A 16,654-nucleotide genomic window follows, 5' to 3' on the forward strand; every position below is an offset into this window, starting at 1 on the left:
GAGTTTAGTTCTGCAATGTTCATGTGTGTAGTTGAAGGCGTTTGAGTGGCAGAGTTTAGTTCTGCGATGTTTATGTGTGTAGTTGAAGGCATTTGAGGGGCGAAGTTTAGTTCTGCGATGTTTATGTGTGTAGTTGAAGGCGTTTGAGGGGTGGAGTTTAGTTCTGCGATGTTTATGTGTGTAGTTGAAGGCATTTGAGGGGCGAAGTTTAGTTCTGCGATGTTTATGTGTGTAGTTGAAGGCGTTTGAGGGGCGGAGTTTAGTTCTGCGATGTTTATGTGTGTAGTTGACGGCGTTTGAGGGGCGGAGTTTAGTTCTGCGATGTTTATGTGTGTAGTTGACGGCGTTTGAGGGGCGGAGTTTAGTTCTGCGATGTTTATGTGTGTAGTTGACGGCGTTTGAGGGGCGGAGTTTAGTTCTGCAACGTTTATGTGTGTAGCTGAAGGCGTTTGATGGGTGGAGTTTAGTTCTACGATGTTTATGTGTGTAGTTGAAGGTGTTTGAGGGGCGGAGTTTAGTTCTGCGATGTTTATGTGTGTAGATGAAGGCGTTTGATGGGTGGAGTTTAGTTCTGCGATGTTTATTTGTGTAGTTGAAGGCGTTTGATGGGTGGAGTTTAGTTCTGCGATGTTTATGTGTGTAGCTGAAGGTGTTTGAGGGGTGGAGTTTAGTTCTGCGATGTTTATGTGTGTAGTTGAAGGCGTTTGATGGGTGGAGTTTAGTTCTGCGATGTTTATGTGTGTAGCTGAAGGCGTTTGATGGGTGGAGTTTAGTTCTGCGATGTTTATGTGTGTAGCTGAAGGCGTTTGATGGGTGGAGTTTAGTTCTGCGATGTTTATGTGTGTAGATGAAGGCGTTTGAGGGGCGGAGTTTAGTTCTGCGATGTTTATGTGTGTAGTTGAAGGTGTTTGAGGGGCGGAGTTTAGTTCTGCGATGTTTATGTGTGTAGATGAAGGCGTTTGATGGGTGGAGTTTAGTTCTGCGATGTTTATTTGTGTAGTTGAAGGCGTTTGATGGGTGGAGTTTAGTTCTGCGATGTTTATGTGTGTAGTTGAAGGCGTTTGAGGGGCGAAGTTTAGTTCTGCGATGTTTATGTGTGTAGTTGAAGGCGTTTGAGGGGCGGAGATAGTTCTGCGATGTTTATGTGTGTAGTTGACGGCGTTAGAGGGGCGGAGTTTAGTTCTGCGATGTTTATGTGTGTAGTTGACGGCGTTTGAGGGGCGGAGTTTAGTTCTGCGATGTTTATGTGTGTAGTTGACGGCGTTTGAGGGGCGGAGTTTAGTTCTGCGATGTTTATGTGTGTAGTTGAAGGCGTTTGAGGGGCGGAGTTTAGTTCTGCGATGTTTATGTGTGTAGCTGAAGGCGTTTGATGGGTGGAGTTTAGTTCTGCGATGTTTATGTGTGTAGTTGAAGGTGTTTGAGGGGTGGAGTTTAGTTCTGCGATGTTTATGTGTGTAGTTGAAGGTGTTTGAGGGGTGGAGTTTAGTTCTGCGATGTTTATGTGTGTAGCTGAAGGCGTTTGAGGGGTGGAGTTTAGTTCTGCGATGTTTATGTGTGTAGTTGAAGGCGTTTGATGGGTGGAGTTTAGTTCTGCGATGTTTATGTGTGTAGCTGAAGGCGTTTGATGGGTGGAGTTTAGTTCTGCGATGTTTATGTGTGTAGATGAAGGCGTTTGAGGGGTGGAGTTTAGTTCTGCGATGTTTATGTGTGTAGTTGAAGGCGTTTGATGGGTGGAGTTTAGTTCTGCGATGTTTATGTGTGTAGCTGAAGGCGTTTGATGGGTGGAGTTTAGTTCTGCGATGTTTATGTGTGTAGATGAAGGCGTTTGAGGGGCGGAGTTTAGTTCTGCGATGTTTATGTGTGTAGTTGAAGGCGTTTGAGGGGCGGAGTTTAGTTCTGCGATGTTTATGTGTGTAGTTGAAGGCGTTTGATGGGTGGAGTTTAGTTCTGCGATGTTTATGTGTGTAGTTGAAGGTGTTTGATGGGTGGAGTTTAGTTCTGCGATGTTTATGTGTGTAGTTGAAGGTGTTTGAGGGGTGGAGTTTAGTTCTGCGATGTTTATGTGTGTAGCTGAAGGTGTTTGAGGGGTGGAGTTTAGTGTGTCTGGAGCAGCAGCAGCTCGCGGAGCTTCAGTCGGGTTCACCGATCGAAGTCGCTCTGACCGTCTTGGACTTTCTCAGATGAGTTTGTACATCGGAGTTTAAAGGATCAGTTTAAAGACGTCCTGCTCGCGCGCTCAGCAGTAAGTTTGTATGATGATGTGAATGCGATTATCAGCGGAAGATCGCGGCTCGAGCTCCGGGAGGATGAATGTGTTTCTCCGGCTCGGATTCTCATTTCTGCTGCTCTTCTGCGCTCCCGTTTCTACTCAAGGTGAAATATCGATCTTAATATCTGCGCTCCGTCGCTCTTCTTTCACTGATTTACTGACGCACATCATCAGTATCTGTTGCGTTTCTTCTGCTCTGTCAGTCAACTTCATGTGCTGGAGTGCGCGTGAGACACGATGCATGATAGACTCTGGACAGGCTGTTTATTCATCAGTAATGTGTGTGTGTATGTGTGTGTTCAGGTCCAGAATGTGGTGCTGGATGTCATCGACACCACGGGTTCTGTGTGCAGTCTGGGGAATGCAGGTGTGTGTTGAAGACGTCATTAATCTTTATAGAATCAGAGATGCTGTCAGTGTGTGAGAGATTTTAATCTTTCACAATAATAGATGCTCTTAAAAAGCAGTTAAATGTCATTGACACATGAGGATAGACACGCATTGTAAAGGCAGGTGTTGTGGTGTGAATTACAGGTGCAGAGCCGGTTGGCGAGGCGCGGCGTGCGATCAGTGCGTTCCTGCACCCGGCTGCGCGCACGGAGCGTGTGAAGAACCCGGACAGTGCATCTGTGACCGCGGCTGGACGGGAGAGCGCTGTGATCGAGGTCTAGTGTCCTACACTGAGAAAAATCATCTTCCTCCTCAGTACTTTTTCTTGTTTTCCAGTAAAAATATCTAAATTTTTTTAAATCAAGATACATTTACTGGAGAAGCAAAAATATCTTAATTAAAAATAAGATATTAAAAAGTTTTTGTGCTAATGTTTTGAGAACATTATTACAGACCAGATAACTGAATTGAACATTTTCTCATAAGTTTGAGAGAACGTTGTCAGAACATTAGCTAAAGGTTCTGAGAACGTTCCCTGTTATCTGAGGAGGAGTATCAACAGAGCTGAACTCACAGGAATGGATTTATTTTAAATAGACTGATAATCCAGCGTGGCACAATATTCTCCAGAACACGCTTCAGGATACAATCACAGCAGCAGTGTATGGACGAGTGTGTGTCGGTAACAGTGTGAATGTGTGTTTTTCCTCTCAGATGTTCGTCGGTGTTCATCAAAGCCCTGCTCGGGAAACTCCACCTGTGTGGAGATGGAGGGAGGAGGAGGACACGTCTGCCTTTGTTCTGCTGGAGACACGGGGGAAAACTGCCAGCTGAAGAAACCCTGTTCAGCCGCCAGGTAACACTGATGACAGACTGTTTCTTCTGTTAAACGAGTGTGGAGCGAAAAACATGTTTACTAGTCGACAGAAATATTGCTCACATAAAGCTGCTATTGATGTTTGGGAGCAGACCTGAGATCATCCAGCGCTGCATTAATTATTGACCGCATTGATCAATCTTATTTGACCTTTGAAAAGAAATCAAGTGCAATCCATCAAGAGTGCAACAATAAAACAAATACAGTCTCGCCACAAAAAGTCTTAAACATGTCTGAACTTCACTGCATTAGATGCAAAATATCCGTTCAGCATTATTTCTACAGCGCTTTATACAGTACAGATCGTTTCAAAGCAGCTTTACAGCAAAAATAACAGAATCGGTGATGTAAACTTCATCAAATATGAGACAAACTCAATTTCAGCTTTAAAGCAGCTCTAGAGAAGACAGTAGAGTCGTTATTCAGATCAATCAGACTGAATATTAAGTGTCTTTTAAACCCCAAATAAGCCACTCTAAACACAACCCAAGCTGGGTAGAAAATGGACAAACCCAGAGATTGGGTTAAATGTTGGCCAAACCTAGTTGAATTTTATTTAACTCAACTATTGTTTAAAAATTACTGTATTGCTTGCTTAAAATGAACCCAAAGTATGTTGAAAATTAACATTTTTTAATATGTTTAATAAATAAACATTTAAACATTTATTAAATTGTTTATTAATAAATGTTCACCTTTTGATTATTATTGTTGCCTCTAGTAATTATGTGTCTGATTTTTAATTTCCAACCTATTTTGGGTTCATTTTAAGTCAGACATATAGTCATTTTTAATCAATAGTTGAGTTAAATAAAACTGTCCAGCGCGTTGGGCGAACATTTAACCCAACCGCTGGGTTAAAACAACCCATTCTCTGGGTTAAAACAAGCCAACTGCTGGGTTAAAACAAGCCAATCGCTGGGTTACAACAACCCAACCACTGGGTTAAAACAACCCATTCTCTGGGTTAAAACAACCCAATCGCTGGGTTAAAACAAGCCAACCGCTGGGTTACAACAACCCAACCACTGGGTTAAAACAACCCATTCTCTGGGTTAAAACAACCCAATCGCTGGGTTAAAACAAGCCAATCGCTGGGTTAAAACAAGCCAACCGCTGGGTTACAACAACCCAACCACTGGGTTAAAACAACCCATTCTCTGGGTTAAAACAACCCAATCGCTGGGTTAAAACAAGCCAACCGCTGGGTTAAAACAACCCATTCTCTGGGTTAAAACAACCCAACCGCTGGGTTAAAACAACCCATTCTCTGGGTTAAAACAAGCCAACTGCTGGGTTAAAACAACCCAATTGCTGGGTTAAAACAAGCCAACCGCTGGGTTAAAACAACCCATTCTCTGGGTTAAAACAAGCCAACTGCTGGGTTAAAACAACCCAATCGCTGGGTTAAAACAAGCCAATTGCTGGGTTAAAACAAGCCAACCGCTGGGTTAAAACAACCCATTCTCTGGGTTAAAACAAGCCAACTGCTGGGTTAAAACAACCCAATCGCTGGGTTAAAACAAGCCAACCGCTGGGTTAAAACAACCCATTCTCTGGGTTAAAACAAGCCAACTGCTGGGTTAAAACAAGCCAATCACTGGGTTAAAACAACCCATTCTCTGGGTTAAAACAACCCAACCGCTGGGTTAAAACAACCCATTCTCTGGGTTAAAACAACCCAACCGCTGGGTTAAAACAACCCATTCTCTGGGTTAAAACAAGCCAACTGCTGGGTTAAAACAACCCAACCGCTGGGTTAAAACAACCCATTCTCTGGGTTAAAACAACCCAACCGCTGGGTTAAAACAACCCAACCGCTGGGTTCAAACAACCCATTCTCTGGGTTAAAACAACCTAACCGCTGGGTTAAAACAACCCATTCTCTGGGTTAAAACAACCCAACCGCTGGGTTAAAACAACCCATTCTCTGGGTTAAAACAACCCAACCGCTGGGTTAAAACAACCCATTCTCTGGGTTAAAACAAGCCAACTGCTGGGTTAAAACAAGCCAACCACTGGGTTAAAACAACCCATTCTCTGGGTTAAAACAACCCAACCGCTGGGTTAAAACAACCCATTCTCTGGGTTAAAACAAGCCAACTGCTGGGTTAAAACAACCCAATCACTGGGTTAAAACATCCCAATCAATCGCTGGGTTAAAACAACCCAAACCCAATATCCATTTTCAACCCAACTTGGGCTGTTTTTAACCCAGCTTTTTTAGAGTGTTGTTTTGATATTTTGATATATAATGCGAAGGCTTGTGTATGGATTGTGGTGCCGAAGCTGAAATAAGCCGTGTGGATTCAGACTGCAGCTGAAGTGTCAGAAAGCGTGTGTGTTGATGCGTGTCCTCTCTCTCATCTGCAGCTCTCGCTGTCAGAACGGAGGAACCTGCTTGGACACGATCGGCTCTGACAGCCATCCCTCCTGCCTCTGTCCACCTGGATTCACCGGCGCGTTCTGTGAGATCCAGCCTGACGTCTGCGAGCCCAATCCGTGCGTGAACGGCGGCAGGTGCGTCCGTCGGGACCCGGAATACACCTGCGTCTGTCCGCCGCCCTTCTCTGGCCCGGTCTGCAGCGTCAGTCTCTCGGCGTGTTCCAGCGGCCGCTGCGTGAACGGAGGCTCCTGCGTGAACGGCACAGACGGCAGGATCCGCTGCGCCTGCCCGCCCCGATTCACCGGGCCGTCTTGTGAACTTCACGTCAACAAGCTCAAGCGCAGAGTTAAAGCGCAGCACTACGCCTCGCCGGCTCTCCACAAGCTTCTCCGGCCGGTTCAGGCATCTGCTTCGCTGGTCACCCGCAGCCAGGTCATCTGTTTCGTGGTTCTGGGTCTCCTCACCTGTCTGGTGGTGCTGGTCACGACAGGCATCATCTTCTTCCACCGCTGCGAGGTGTGGATGGCCAACAGCAGGTACCGGCAGCTTGTGCGGCAGCAGAGGGATCTCCTCCTGCGATCCGACGCCGAGCAGCCTGTCAACATCATCCTGCCGGAGAAGATCAGGCTCAGTCACTATGGGAGGCATTACACCTCCATCTGACCAGAGGATTCGTGTCAGTGTGTCTCTGATTCACACCGCTGCAGGATTTCGAGGTTTATATGAACTTATTGTTGGAATACATGCATATATTAACACAAACATGATCATCCTCACGTGAGGGACCCCGTCCTGACAGTTAAAAGGCATCTATCTTTTATAAACACTCAAAAAATGTAAATTAAAAATGAGTTTCTATTAAGTTTTTTTTCTACTCACTTAAGTAATATAGAGTGAATTCAGGTTGATTGGGACACTTTTTGCCATTGAGATGACTGGGAAAAGTGTCCCAATCAACCTGAATTCACCCTACTGCTAAATGTATTATTCGCTTTATGTTTATTTTATCTGGGTTTTTTTTCTATTTTTATCTATTTATTATTTATTTATTTGTTACAAACATATTTTTACACACTCATTTTATTAATTTATGTATTTTAATCTAATTTACTTTCTTATTTTAATCTTATTATTTATGATTTATTTATTCATTTAATATTTTTTATCTATTTTTTTTTTTTTTTATCTATTTATTTTTTATTTATTTGCTTATTACTAATATTTATTTATCTATTAAACTCTCATTTTATTAATTTATGTATTTTAAAGTTATTTATTTACTTATTTTAATCTTATTTATGATTTATTTATTTAATTCTTAATCAATTTTTTATTTATCTATTTATTTTTTATTTAATTACAAATATATTTTTTATTTTTAAACACTTGTTTTATTTATGTATGTATTTTAAAGTAATTTATTTACTTATTTTAATCGTATTATTTATGATTTATTTATTTAATTGTCCCTGGACCCCAGATTAAAGGTGTATAACGATCAGCACACGTGACTCTCATTCTGAAGTCATCAGTGAATCTGTTATTGAACTGTCCTCTGCTGAAGGAAAGCCGAGCAGATGAACTTCACCTGAGCAGGTGATTACGCTCATGTTCTTCACGGATCTTACTTTTCATGCACATATTTACATGTGAACAGATGATTAATGTAGCACTTAATAAACCAGTGTTTATCGATGTAGAGTAATAATTCTCCAGTGATGACTGTACATGCTGTCTTTCTTGACAATATGGTTTTGCATTTTAGTTAGTTTTATAAATTGAAGAAAAGAATGACCTTCACAATAGCTAATATTCTGGTTGATTGACCATAGATTGTGTTGTCAGAAATTATCATTTGTTTTACTCCTGGACTATAGATGGTCAGGTGACGCCCTCTACCGGTGACTCTCGGAATTACGTTAATGCACGTCTTTCACATTCACTTTCCATGGGCTTTTCTCGTGCACACCTCTGAACGCCAAAATTAAAAATACAAAGTCAAAAAAAGACGTTTGTTGCGACTACATATACTGTAGCGACGTCTTTCTCCTTCCTCGTCATGCATCCAGCAGCGGCAGCAGCGCGAGCGTCACGCGGCACTGAGCGGCGTTAACGCGGGAGCAGGTGAGATACAAACGAGATAAAAAGTCAGAATGACAAAAATAATTATGGTTTTCTGTCATAATCTTGGCTTTCTCTGTGGCATGATTTACAAAAGCATGATTCTTCCTTAGTAATTCTGTCTTGTTTTCCAGCACAAATATCTAAACATTCTCCATTGGCAGATATTTGTTCTTGTTTAAAGCACAAACTCACTTCATTTTGACACATTTTGCATGTCATTTTGCTTCTTCAGTAAATGTATCTTGATTTAAGAATGTTTAAATATTTGTGCTGGAAAACAAGACAGAAACACTGAGGAGAACATCAGTTTTTGCAGTGCATGATCTTTCAGCGGCACATTTTATCAAATAAACCCTGACCTCATGATGCTCCACACTGTTCATTGACCATTTACTGTTCTGTTTTGAGGAATATGAAATACACGTCCTCACGGCCGTAAACAGAGTTTGACAGACGAGTTCCAGATGCGTGTTGAGAATAACAGGAGGCGAGGAGTGTAAGCAGCAGCTCCTTCACAATACTTCATTGTGGACAGACATTAAATCTCTTCAGAGAGCCTCACATCTCTACTGGTGACAGTAATATTCAATAGTTGGATGGAAGATGTTAAAAACAAAAGCTCTCTAATAGAGAATTTAATCACAGTTTGAGTGTGGTTTTGAAGCGGAGGCCTGAAGGTCCAGCGCGCCTCATTTGCAGTGTTCCCATGAACCATTCTCACAGTAACAGCACCTTCTTGCGCTGTTCATGAGTTTAGTGACGCTTTAGGGAGACGTCCTTATGAAACACAGAGATCAGAGGACCGGCTGAAATGGCTGTAGACTCATTTACCCCTTTGTAGAAAAAAAAAAACATTCTTTTATCTCAAACCTCAATGAGTTTCCTGGAATCACAGTTGATTCTGAATGTGTCTTTTGTTTCTCGGGAAATCCCTTCATGCTCTGCTTACATAAAAACACACTGTCTTTAGTGGCATCATCTGAAATATGAAGGAAGGATCAATAAATATTTAGCTACATATTCTAAAATGCACCATTCCAGTTCTGGATGCTGATTGGCCAATACAGTAAGTTACATTCCACAATAACAGTTACATTACATTCGACCCGTAACCAACATTTAACCAGCGTTACTTTATGTCAGGACTAGACCCTCTAGTGGACGAATGGCACAATTTCTGTTAAAGAGGACCTATAATGGCCCTTTCACAAGATGTAATATAAGTCTCTGGTGTCTCCAGAATGTGTCTGTGAAGTTTCAGCTCAAAATACCCCACAGATCATTTATTATAGCTTGTCAAATTTGCCCCTATTTGGGTGTGAGCAAAAACACGCTGTTTTTGTGTGTGTCCCTTTAAATGCAAATGAGCTGCTGCTCCCGCCCCCTTTCCAGAAGAGGGCGGAGCTTTAACGGCTCGCGCTTCGGTCGCTCAACAACAACAAAGCTGGAGAATCTCACGCAGCCAAAATGAGGATTGTCAGTAACGGTGTTCAGCCTTACATTGTTCAAACCGGAGTCGACACTGATGGAGAGACTCAGGAAGAAGTTACAACTTTTAGACGTTTCTGAATGGTTAGTGGATAAATTTATGTAGTTGCTGTGGAGTTGATTCAACTCATCCACTAGCATGTGCCGTCATGTTAATCTTTTGTGCAAATCCAGCGTTGAATCGACCCTCGTTTGTGAAGCAACATGGCCCCGCCCCTTTTGATGTGTGTTCTCAAGGGCGGGGTTTATGTAAATTTTAGGATTAGTGATGTCACAAACCCGCGAAGAAGCTCGTTGTAGTTCCTACTAGCCGTTTGTTGTAGTCCTTAAACAGTGATTTCTGTAAAAGAAAATATCTCCCTTTGCATTGAACTTTGAGCGTCGTAACTTTGCAGATGATGTTTATGTGTTATCATGGAAGAACGAGGGTGAGTGCGGGAGCACGTGTTTTCTTGACCACACAAAATAAAACAAGATGCAAGTATCAGGGATTGGCGTGTCACAAAAATTATTCCTGCACTCAGCTCCTAATCCGGTGTTGGATTGTTTTTATTGTGCCACTACAATTTAGTCAAAAAAACGTTACGCATGAGTCGTCTTTGGATTAAGCAGTGGTCTCAAACTCAGCTCCTGCAGGGTTTAGCTACAACTCACCTGCCTGGAAGTTTCTAGTATTCCTGGAGTCCTTGATTAGCTGGATCAGGTGTGTTTGATTAGGGTTGGAGCTGAACTCTGCAGGAGTGAGTTTGAGACCAGTGGATTAAAGGAAGAGTCCTGTAGGGTTTGACTGGATGTAAAGGAAGAACAGCGCTGATGGAGTATCGACCTGCTCTCGCTTGTTTTAATGTGAAGGATTATTGCACAACAGGACAAACGTCTTTGGATATGCTTACTGCCGTCGAACCGGTAGGACATTGGGTTGTTATGTCTTTGCTCGTGTTTGCGGATGATTTGAAGTGGTTTGGCAGTATTTGCTGTTTGTTTACGGTTGATGTAGCGCTGTTGGTGTGTTTGATGAATCATTGTCTGGACTGCTGGGCTTTGTGAATCCATTTCTGATGATGTATATTGTTTTCAAATGTGTTTGCTTGTTTTGGAAAGAGTTTTGAGTGTTTTGTATTTAGAGGTGTGTGTGCTTCAGTCTTGAGCGAGCTTAAAATTGGTTCAACTTGCCACAAAGACTTTGACTTATAATCTTGAGCAACTTGAGAAAGAATGAAAAAGAAATGTAAATGTGATTAAGATAAAGAAAGGTTTCAGCCGTACAGTCTGAACTTGAAAGTTTGATGCAAACTTTTAAAGAGACAGTCAAGCTTCATGATTCCATGATCCCATTAGTGACAAGCAAATCAAACAGAATGGGTGTTTCTCAAGCAAATATGAACACAGTGATGCATTTATAAAAGACACAAAGCAATGGATAAATGGAACCGAGAAGTCAAGTGATAATGACCAGGACCAACAGTTGGAAACAGCTGAATGGCCTTTGAATACTTCAAAAGCTCAGAATATGTCTCACATTTCCATGCATAACCAAGATGATATACACCGATCAGGCATAACATTATGACCACCTTCCTAATATTGTGCTGCCGCCAAAACAGCCCTGACCCGTCGAGGCATGGACTCCTCTAGACCCCTGAAGGTGTGCTGTGGTATCTGCACCAAGATGTTAGCAGCAGATCCTTTAAGTCCTGTAAGTTTCGAGGTGGAGCCTCCATGGATCGGACTTGTTTGTTCAGCACATCCCACAGATGCTCCATTGGATTGAGATCTGGGGAATTTGGAGGCCAAGTCAACACCTCAAACTCGTTGTTGTGCTCCTCAAACTATTCCTGAACCATTTTTGCTTTGTGGCAGGAGCATTATCCTGCTGAAAGAGGCCACAGCCACCAGGGAATACCGTTTCCATGAAAGGGTGTACATGGTCTCAACAATGCTTAGGTAGGTGATACGTGTCAAAGTAACATCCACATGGATGGCAGAACCCAAGGTTTCCCAGCAGAACATTGCCCAAAGCATCACACCGCCTCCGCCGGCTTGCCTTCTTCCCATAGTGCATCCTGGTGCCATGTGTTCTCCAGGTAAGCGACGCACACGCACCCGGCCATCCATGATTCATCAGACCAGGCCACCTTCTTCCATTGCTCCGTGGTCCAGTTCTGATGCTCACGTGTCCACTGTTGGCTCTTTCGGCGGTGGACAGGGGTCAGCATGGGCACCCTGACTGGTCTGCAGCTATGCAGCTCCATACGCAACAAACTGATGCACTGTGTATTCTGACACCTTTCTATCAGAACCAGCATTAACTTCTTGAGCAATTTGAGCTACAGTAGCTCGTCTGTTGGATCGGACCACACGGGCCAGCCTTCACTTCCCACGTGCATCAATGAGCCTCGGCCGCCCATGACCCTGTCGCCGGTTCACTGCTGTTCCTTCCTTGGACCACTTTTGATAGATACTTCATTGTGGAGATCAAAACTGCACATGAACCTTCAAGACTCTGTCTTCTGGACCCACAGTACCTCTGTACTGAAATGTATCAAAAACAAAGTCTCTAGGTACCAAACTTTGTTGCCAACGGAGTTTCAGAAATTCCTAAGGTGTTTCTATCATCACAATGGCAGCATGTGAACACTTCAATAAATCCAGCAGATATGGATTATAGAGGAGTGGAATCAAGAACAAGAACTGGGTGTTTGGAGCTCAGTTTCTTCTTTTGCTTGAACAGTTCACCAGACGATCAATGCTGTACAAACAGAGGAGAACATGTAACAGTAAAGTAGTCTATGATTTTAGATGATGATCTACATCAAAAAGAGCTGACAGTAAAGCACAACCTTCAGGAAAGAAGCCATATGTACAAACAGTGTTGGATGTGATTTATAATAAAGATGCTAATGGATCATAATCAAAGAGTTATCAGACCCTGTTAGAGTCGTTTGTGAAGTAAGTTATGTGCTCTAATTATTCTGGGCAGCTTTGAAGTGGTTTTCCTGTGTGACGACGGCATTAATAAATCAAACCTGTCATGTCTCGTCTCATGTTCAGCAGTGTCTGTTTCTCTCCAGTGTTTGTTTGTAGGAGAGACGGAGCGAGGCTTTCCTCGCACATGCTAAACCAATCAGTTGGTTTACAGTAAGTCAACTCACCACAACTGTTCCAATGTAAACCAATCAGGGAATCCACATTCTCACATTTCCATTATTAATGTGCTGAATCAACAGAATTTGCAGATGTATTCATAAACTCTTCTATTATCATCTAAGGAAAATAAGTGAAGACTTTAGTGGAGGCCATATTATGTGCTTGATGTTGTTTTTGGGCTCTACTAGAGCAGGTTTTCCTGCTTGAATGTTGATTGTTTTCCTCATATTCTCCATTGTTCAGCTCCTCTCTTCCCAGTCTGTCAGTAACGCTCTGTTTAGTTCCTGTCTCTATGAAGCCCCTCCTTCTGAAAAGCACAATGTGCTCTGATTGGTCGGCTGGAGCAGTGTGTTGTGATTGGTGTTTGGGAAATGTCCCGCCCCTTACCATAACCGCCAGTTTCAACACACTACTAACTAACTCAACCAGGCCCCGCCCCTTTATTCTGTGTATGAATTATTTAAATGAGGAATATTGTGAAGTATTCAAGATGGTAAAAATCTGTCATTGGTTCAAGCAGACCAGGAAGTAGGTAAAAGTGTTGTTCGTAACTTTGGGTGGGTTAGAGGTTAATGATCTGGGTTGGTAAGTGAAGGGTTGATTGTAGTGCTGCATGATTATAATGTGACCCTCAGGGCTCGACCTGCTTATGATAAACAAACGGCCAAGGCTTTATTTTTATATAAGCGATGATATACGGATACAGATGATGACTGAACCGCTCATCAGATGTTACAGTAAATCTGCCCTCAACCGCTTGATCGTACAGAGTGTGTTTGCATAATTATAGAGAGATCAGATCATATACTGACATGCGCTGCCTTTGTTTTCATGTCGTCTGTGTTCGTTCACAAAGATCAGGACGAGATCAGCTCTGTTATTATACAAGCACAGAGAGGCTGTTTCTTCAGATTGGATAATTGCTTTGTTGAATGAAATCTGCTTAAATTAGTCTGAAGAATCTTTCCACTACAGACACGAGATGAACTGTTTTTTCTCTTACAGTTACTGACTGATGTATAATTAAAAAACTGAGACGCCAGTAACTCTTTAACCCTGAACAGCCTGAAATTATAGTCAGAAAAATCTCAGTTTTTGAAATGGAACAATTTATTGAAACTTTAGACAAAATCTAAAAATGTGTGTGTATATATATATATATATATATATATATATATATATATATAATATATATATATATATATATATATATAATATATATATATATATATATATATAATATATATATATATAATATATATATATATCTTTTATGGCAAGAAGATATTAAAGAAGATAAATCATCATAAAAGGGAAGTTTCGCAGGTTGTTTCTTCTCTATTATGTCGTATATCCGAGTGAAATGCTTCTCAAACAAGAACAAATGTAGGGCGGGGCTTGATTTTGTCTGTGGGGAATTGATTGGATGGTTGTGGTTTGCTATTGGTGGATCTCATGTGAGTGACAGGTTGCCCCGCCCTCATCATCAGAGAAGAGAAGAGATGCTGCAAGAGGGAGGAGAAGATATTCTGATTCAAGATTATGAGGAACATGAATTTAACACAATAATGATGTGCACCGATAAATCACACTGCAATATTCCATAAAAAAAACATGAATTGTTCATTTTGATTTCATGGGGACTTTAAGATATAAACATTAACATCATGATTTTTCTGTAAAGCTGCTTTGAAACCATGTGTATTGTGAAAAGCGCTCTATAAGTACATTTCACTTGCTGTTTTGAATCTTACAAGCATGAAAAGGGAGCTTCACTTGTCCTCAGATGACCTGCGCTCTGACTGTCTCACTGACAGCTGAGAGAGAGACATGACGAGCACTGAGCTGGTGAATTTAGCCAGTCACACACACACACACACACACACACACACACACACACGGGCGCGCGGTTTGATTGCATAAGCAGTGCATAATGAAGCTCCTTATTTCCTCTCGCATGAAAACGCTGGTTTGCTGGAGAGACGAACGGGGTTTTGTCTTCCATGGCAACCGGCATCAGACGCTCATTACCTGCGCAAATGTTCTGACTGTCGTTTAGCGTCAACACCTGCCGAACTATTGATTATCAAAATGCACCCGAGGACAAATGCGGAGAACACTGTTGTAACGAATGCAAAAAGAAAGAGAGTATCGATTTGAGCGCATCATTAGCGCTTATGAATGCGTGACTCCTCAGCGGTTCCCATGGCGATACAGCTGGTCTCTGAAGGGGATTGTGTTACCCGTGATGATGATCAATGAGTGCACTTCATAGGATGCACATGTTAGTCTTTGGCCTCCTGGAATTTGGCAGATGCCAGTGTGTGTGTGGGAAAACTTATCTAAACTTTTCTAAATATAAATAGGCTACTATCTAAATATAACTAAACACTGAGGATCTTTTTACATTTAAGAATGAACGCTTTATTTTAAATGGAGAAGATGAAGTTTCTCTCAGGAAGTCATGTTTTGCTAACGTTCCCATTAAGTTGTGAAAATGTTATTTTGGAATGTTCTCTGAACGTTCTGAAACAAGTAGCAACATTTAAAAACATTAGACGAACGTCCAACTAAAACGTTTCAGAAAAAACGCTCCGTGAATGACGTATTTGAATAATGTTTTTCTGCTAACATTTTGAGAACATTATTAAAAACCAGATAACTATGAATGAATGTTCTATTAATGTTACTGGAAGAACGTTTGTTCATAACGTTGAGAGAACCTTGTCAGAATGTTTTTTGCGTTACCCAGCTCTTGGGTCGGACGTAACAACCCAGCGTTTGATTTATTTATCGGGGGCTTTTTGCGCCCTCTTCAGGAGAGAGCAGTGCAGAAACGCAGGCGGCGGTCTGAAGTTATCAGTTCCCCCGCCGAACGCGAGTCATCTCCGGCACGAGATCCAGCGCCGTTACGGTGGAAACAGACAACAGAGACTGATCGATTACACTTGAATTACTTCTAAACGTTTACTATTATTATGTATTATAAAATATGATAATAAAGGAATTATGCAAACCAGTGGTTGTGTGGAGTATTTAAAATAAGTTTAGAGGATTTAAGTTAATCTGTAAACATTAATTCATGTTTTGAAGTATGAAAAATAAGCTTGTGTTATAGTAAAAATGAATCAACTCATTATGCTGGGTTAAATAAACAACCCAATTAACCCAACATGTGTTCTGTCCTATATTTACCCAGCCCTTGCTTTGAAAACAACCCAAATTGGGTTGTTTTTAACCCAGTGTTTTTTAGAGTGTGACAAATGCTTTACACAAGACGATAGTTACGAAACACGCCATTAAGAGCCGCTAGAATGTAAATGTAGTGAGATGATCCATTGGCTCCTCTGAGACGTGTTTACTGACTTGCGTCGCTTGTATTAATATCCCGCAGATGAAGGAGGATTGCAGTGGTGTTATATTTGCATTCCAGCCGCAGTGAGAAACTCCACAGGCTCCTGAACGACTGACTAATGATCACGGGAATCTGCCGTTCTGGAGAACCCTTTGCAGAACTTCACACCAGACGAGCCACACAACCCCTTTCAGAATGATCTTTATTTTAAATGTATTATGTATAGTCGTGGCAATAAATGTTTAAATCAAGGTTATGTTTTTAAATGCAGCCATGTCTTGTGTTTATCATTCATTGCGTCTGTTTGACATTAAAAAGACAATTTTATTTGGATCAATACAGGACAGGATTTATTTTATTTCGAAAAACAAGAATCATTTTATCAGCATTTTATTGTTTGTCGTGTCTCTTCTGAAAGCCTTCGGTCTCATCAGATTCAACACTCGACCATGTGCGAAAAGAACACCGTTAGACTGTAAAACACATGTAAATCTAGACGAGAAAGTAATCAAAATCAGATTGGACAGTCATCTGTGGCACAGACACGCGTACAGATGGAGATCTGACTGAGAAGGACCGCGACACGAACACATCTCTCTTATTATAATTCCAGTTCTG

At 41.7% G+C, this 16,654-nt stretch overlaps 1 protein-coding gene and 1 long non-coding RNA gene across 39 annotated transcripts; both read left to right on the forward strand.

Annotated features, from left to right (window-relative positions):
• The first annotated feature begins 512 nt into the window (after positions 1 to 512).
• LOC127498163 (protein delta homolog 1) lies at positions 513 to 7,617 on the forward strand. 38 transcript variants are annotated; one of them, XM_051867191.1, is made up of 9 exons: positions 544 to 649; positions 701 to 904; positions 1,312 to 1,413; positions 1,567 to 2,025; positions 2,077 to 2,373; positions 2,573 to 2,636; positions 2,804 to 2,934; positions 3,374 to 3,515; positions 5,910 to 7,617. In XM_051867191.1, exons 5-9 carry the CDS (start codon positions 2,265 to 2,267, stop codon positions 6,583 to 6,585), a joined length of 1,122 nt encoding a protein of 373 aa, XP_051723151.1. In that variant the 5' UTR covers positions 544 to 649; positions 701 to 904; positions 1,312 to 1,413; positions 1,567 to 2,025; positions 2,077 to 2,264; the 3' UTR covers positions 6,586 to 7,617. The 38 variants fall into 38 exon arrangements, with proteins under 38 accessions (XP_051723183.1, XP_051723153.1, XP_051723160.1 ...); XM_051867188.1 differs by having other exon boundaries at positions 1,363 to 1,413; positions 1,516 to 2,025; XM_051867197.1 differs by having other exon boundaries at positions 1,363 to 1,413.
• A 1,632-nt stretch (positions 7,618 to 9,249) lies between these two features.
• On the forward strand, positions 9,250 to 16,287 carry LOC127498171 (uncharacterized). The gene is made up of 2 exons (XR_007925824.1): positions 9,250 to 10,440; positions 16,076 to 16,287. It is a non-coding gene; the product is annotated as an uncharacterized LOC127498171 (long non-coding RNA).
• The last annotated feature ends 367 nt before the right edge of the window (positions 16,288 to 16,654 follow it).

The sequence above is a fragment of the Ctenopharyngodon idella genome, chromosome 17 (genome assembly GCF_019924925.1).
Source record: "Ctenopharyngodon idella isolate HZGC_01 chromosome 17, HZGC01, whole genome shotgun sequence".
NCBI lineage: Eukaryota > Metazoa > Chordata > Actinopteri > Cypriniformes > Xenocyprididae > Ctenopharyngodon > Ctenopharyngodon idella.

What these genes read in the sequence shown, in the direction of transcription:
- LOC127498163 (XM_051867223.1), top strand. Translation starts at nt 2,265, where the DNA reads ATGCGATTATCAGCGGAAGATCGCGGCTCGAGCTCCGGGAGGATGAAT. An exon ending in GGGAGAGCGCTGTGATCGAG is followed by an intron (nt 2,935 to 3,373) that starts GTCTAGTGTCCT and finishes TTTTCCTCTCAG; the next exon opens with ATGTTCGTCGGTGTTCATCA. An exon ending in AAACCCTGTTCAGCCGCCAG is followed by an intron (nt 3,516 to 5,909) that starts GTAACACTGATG and finishes TCTCATCTGCAG; the next exon opens with CTCTCGCTGTCAGAACGGAG.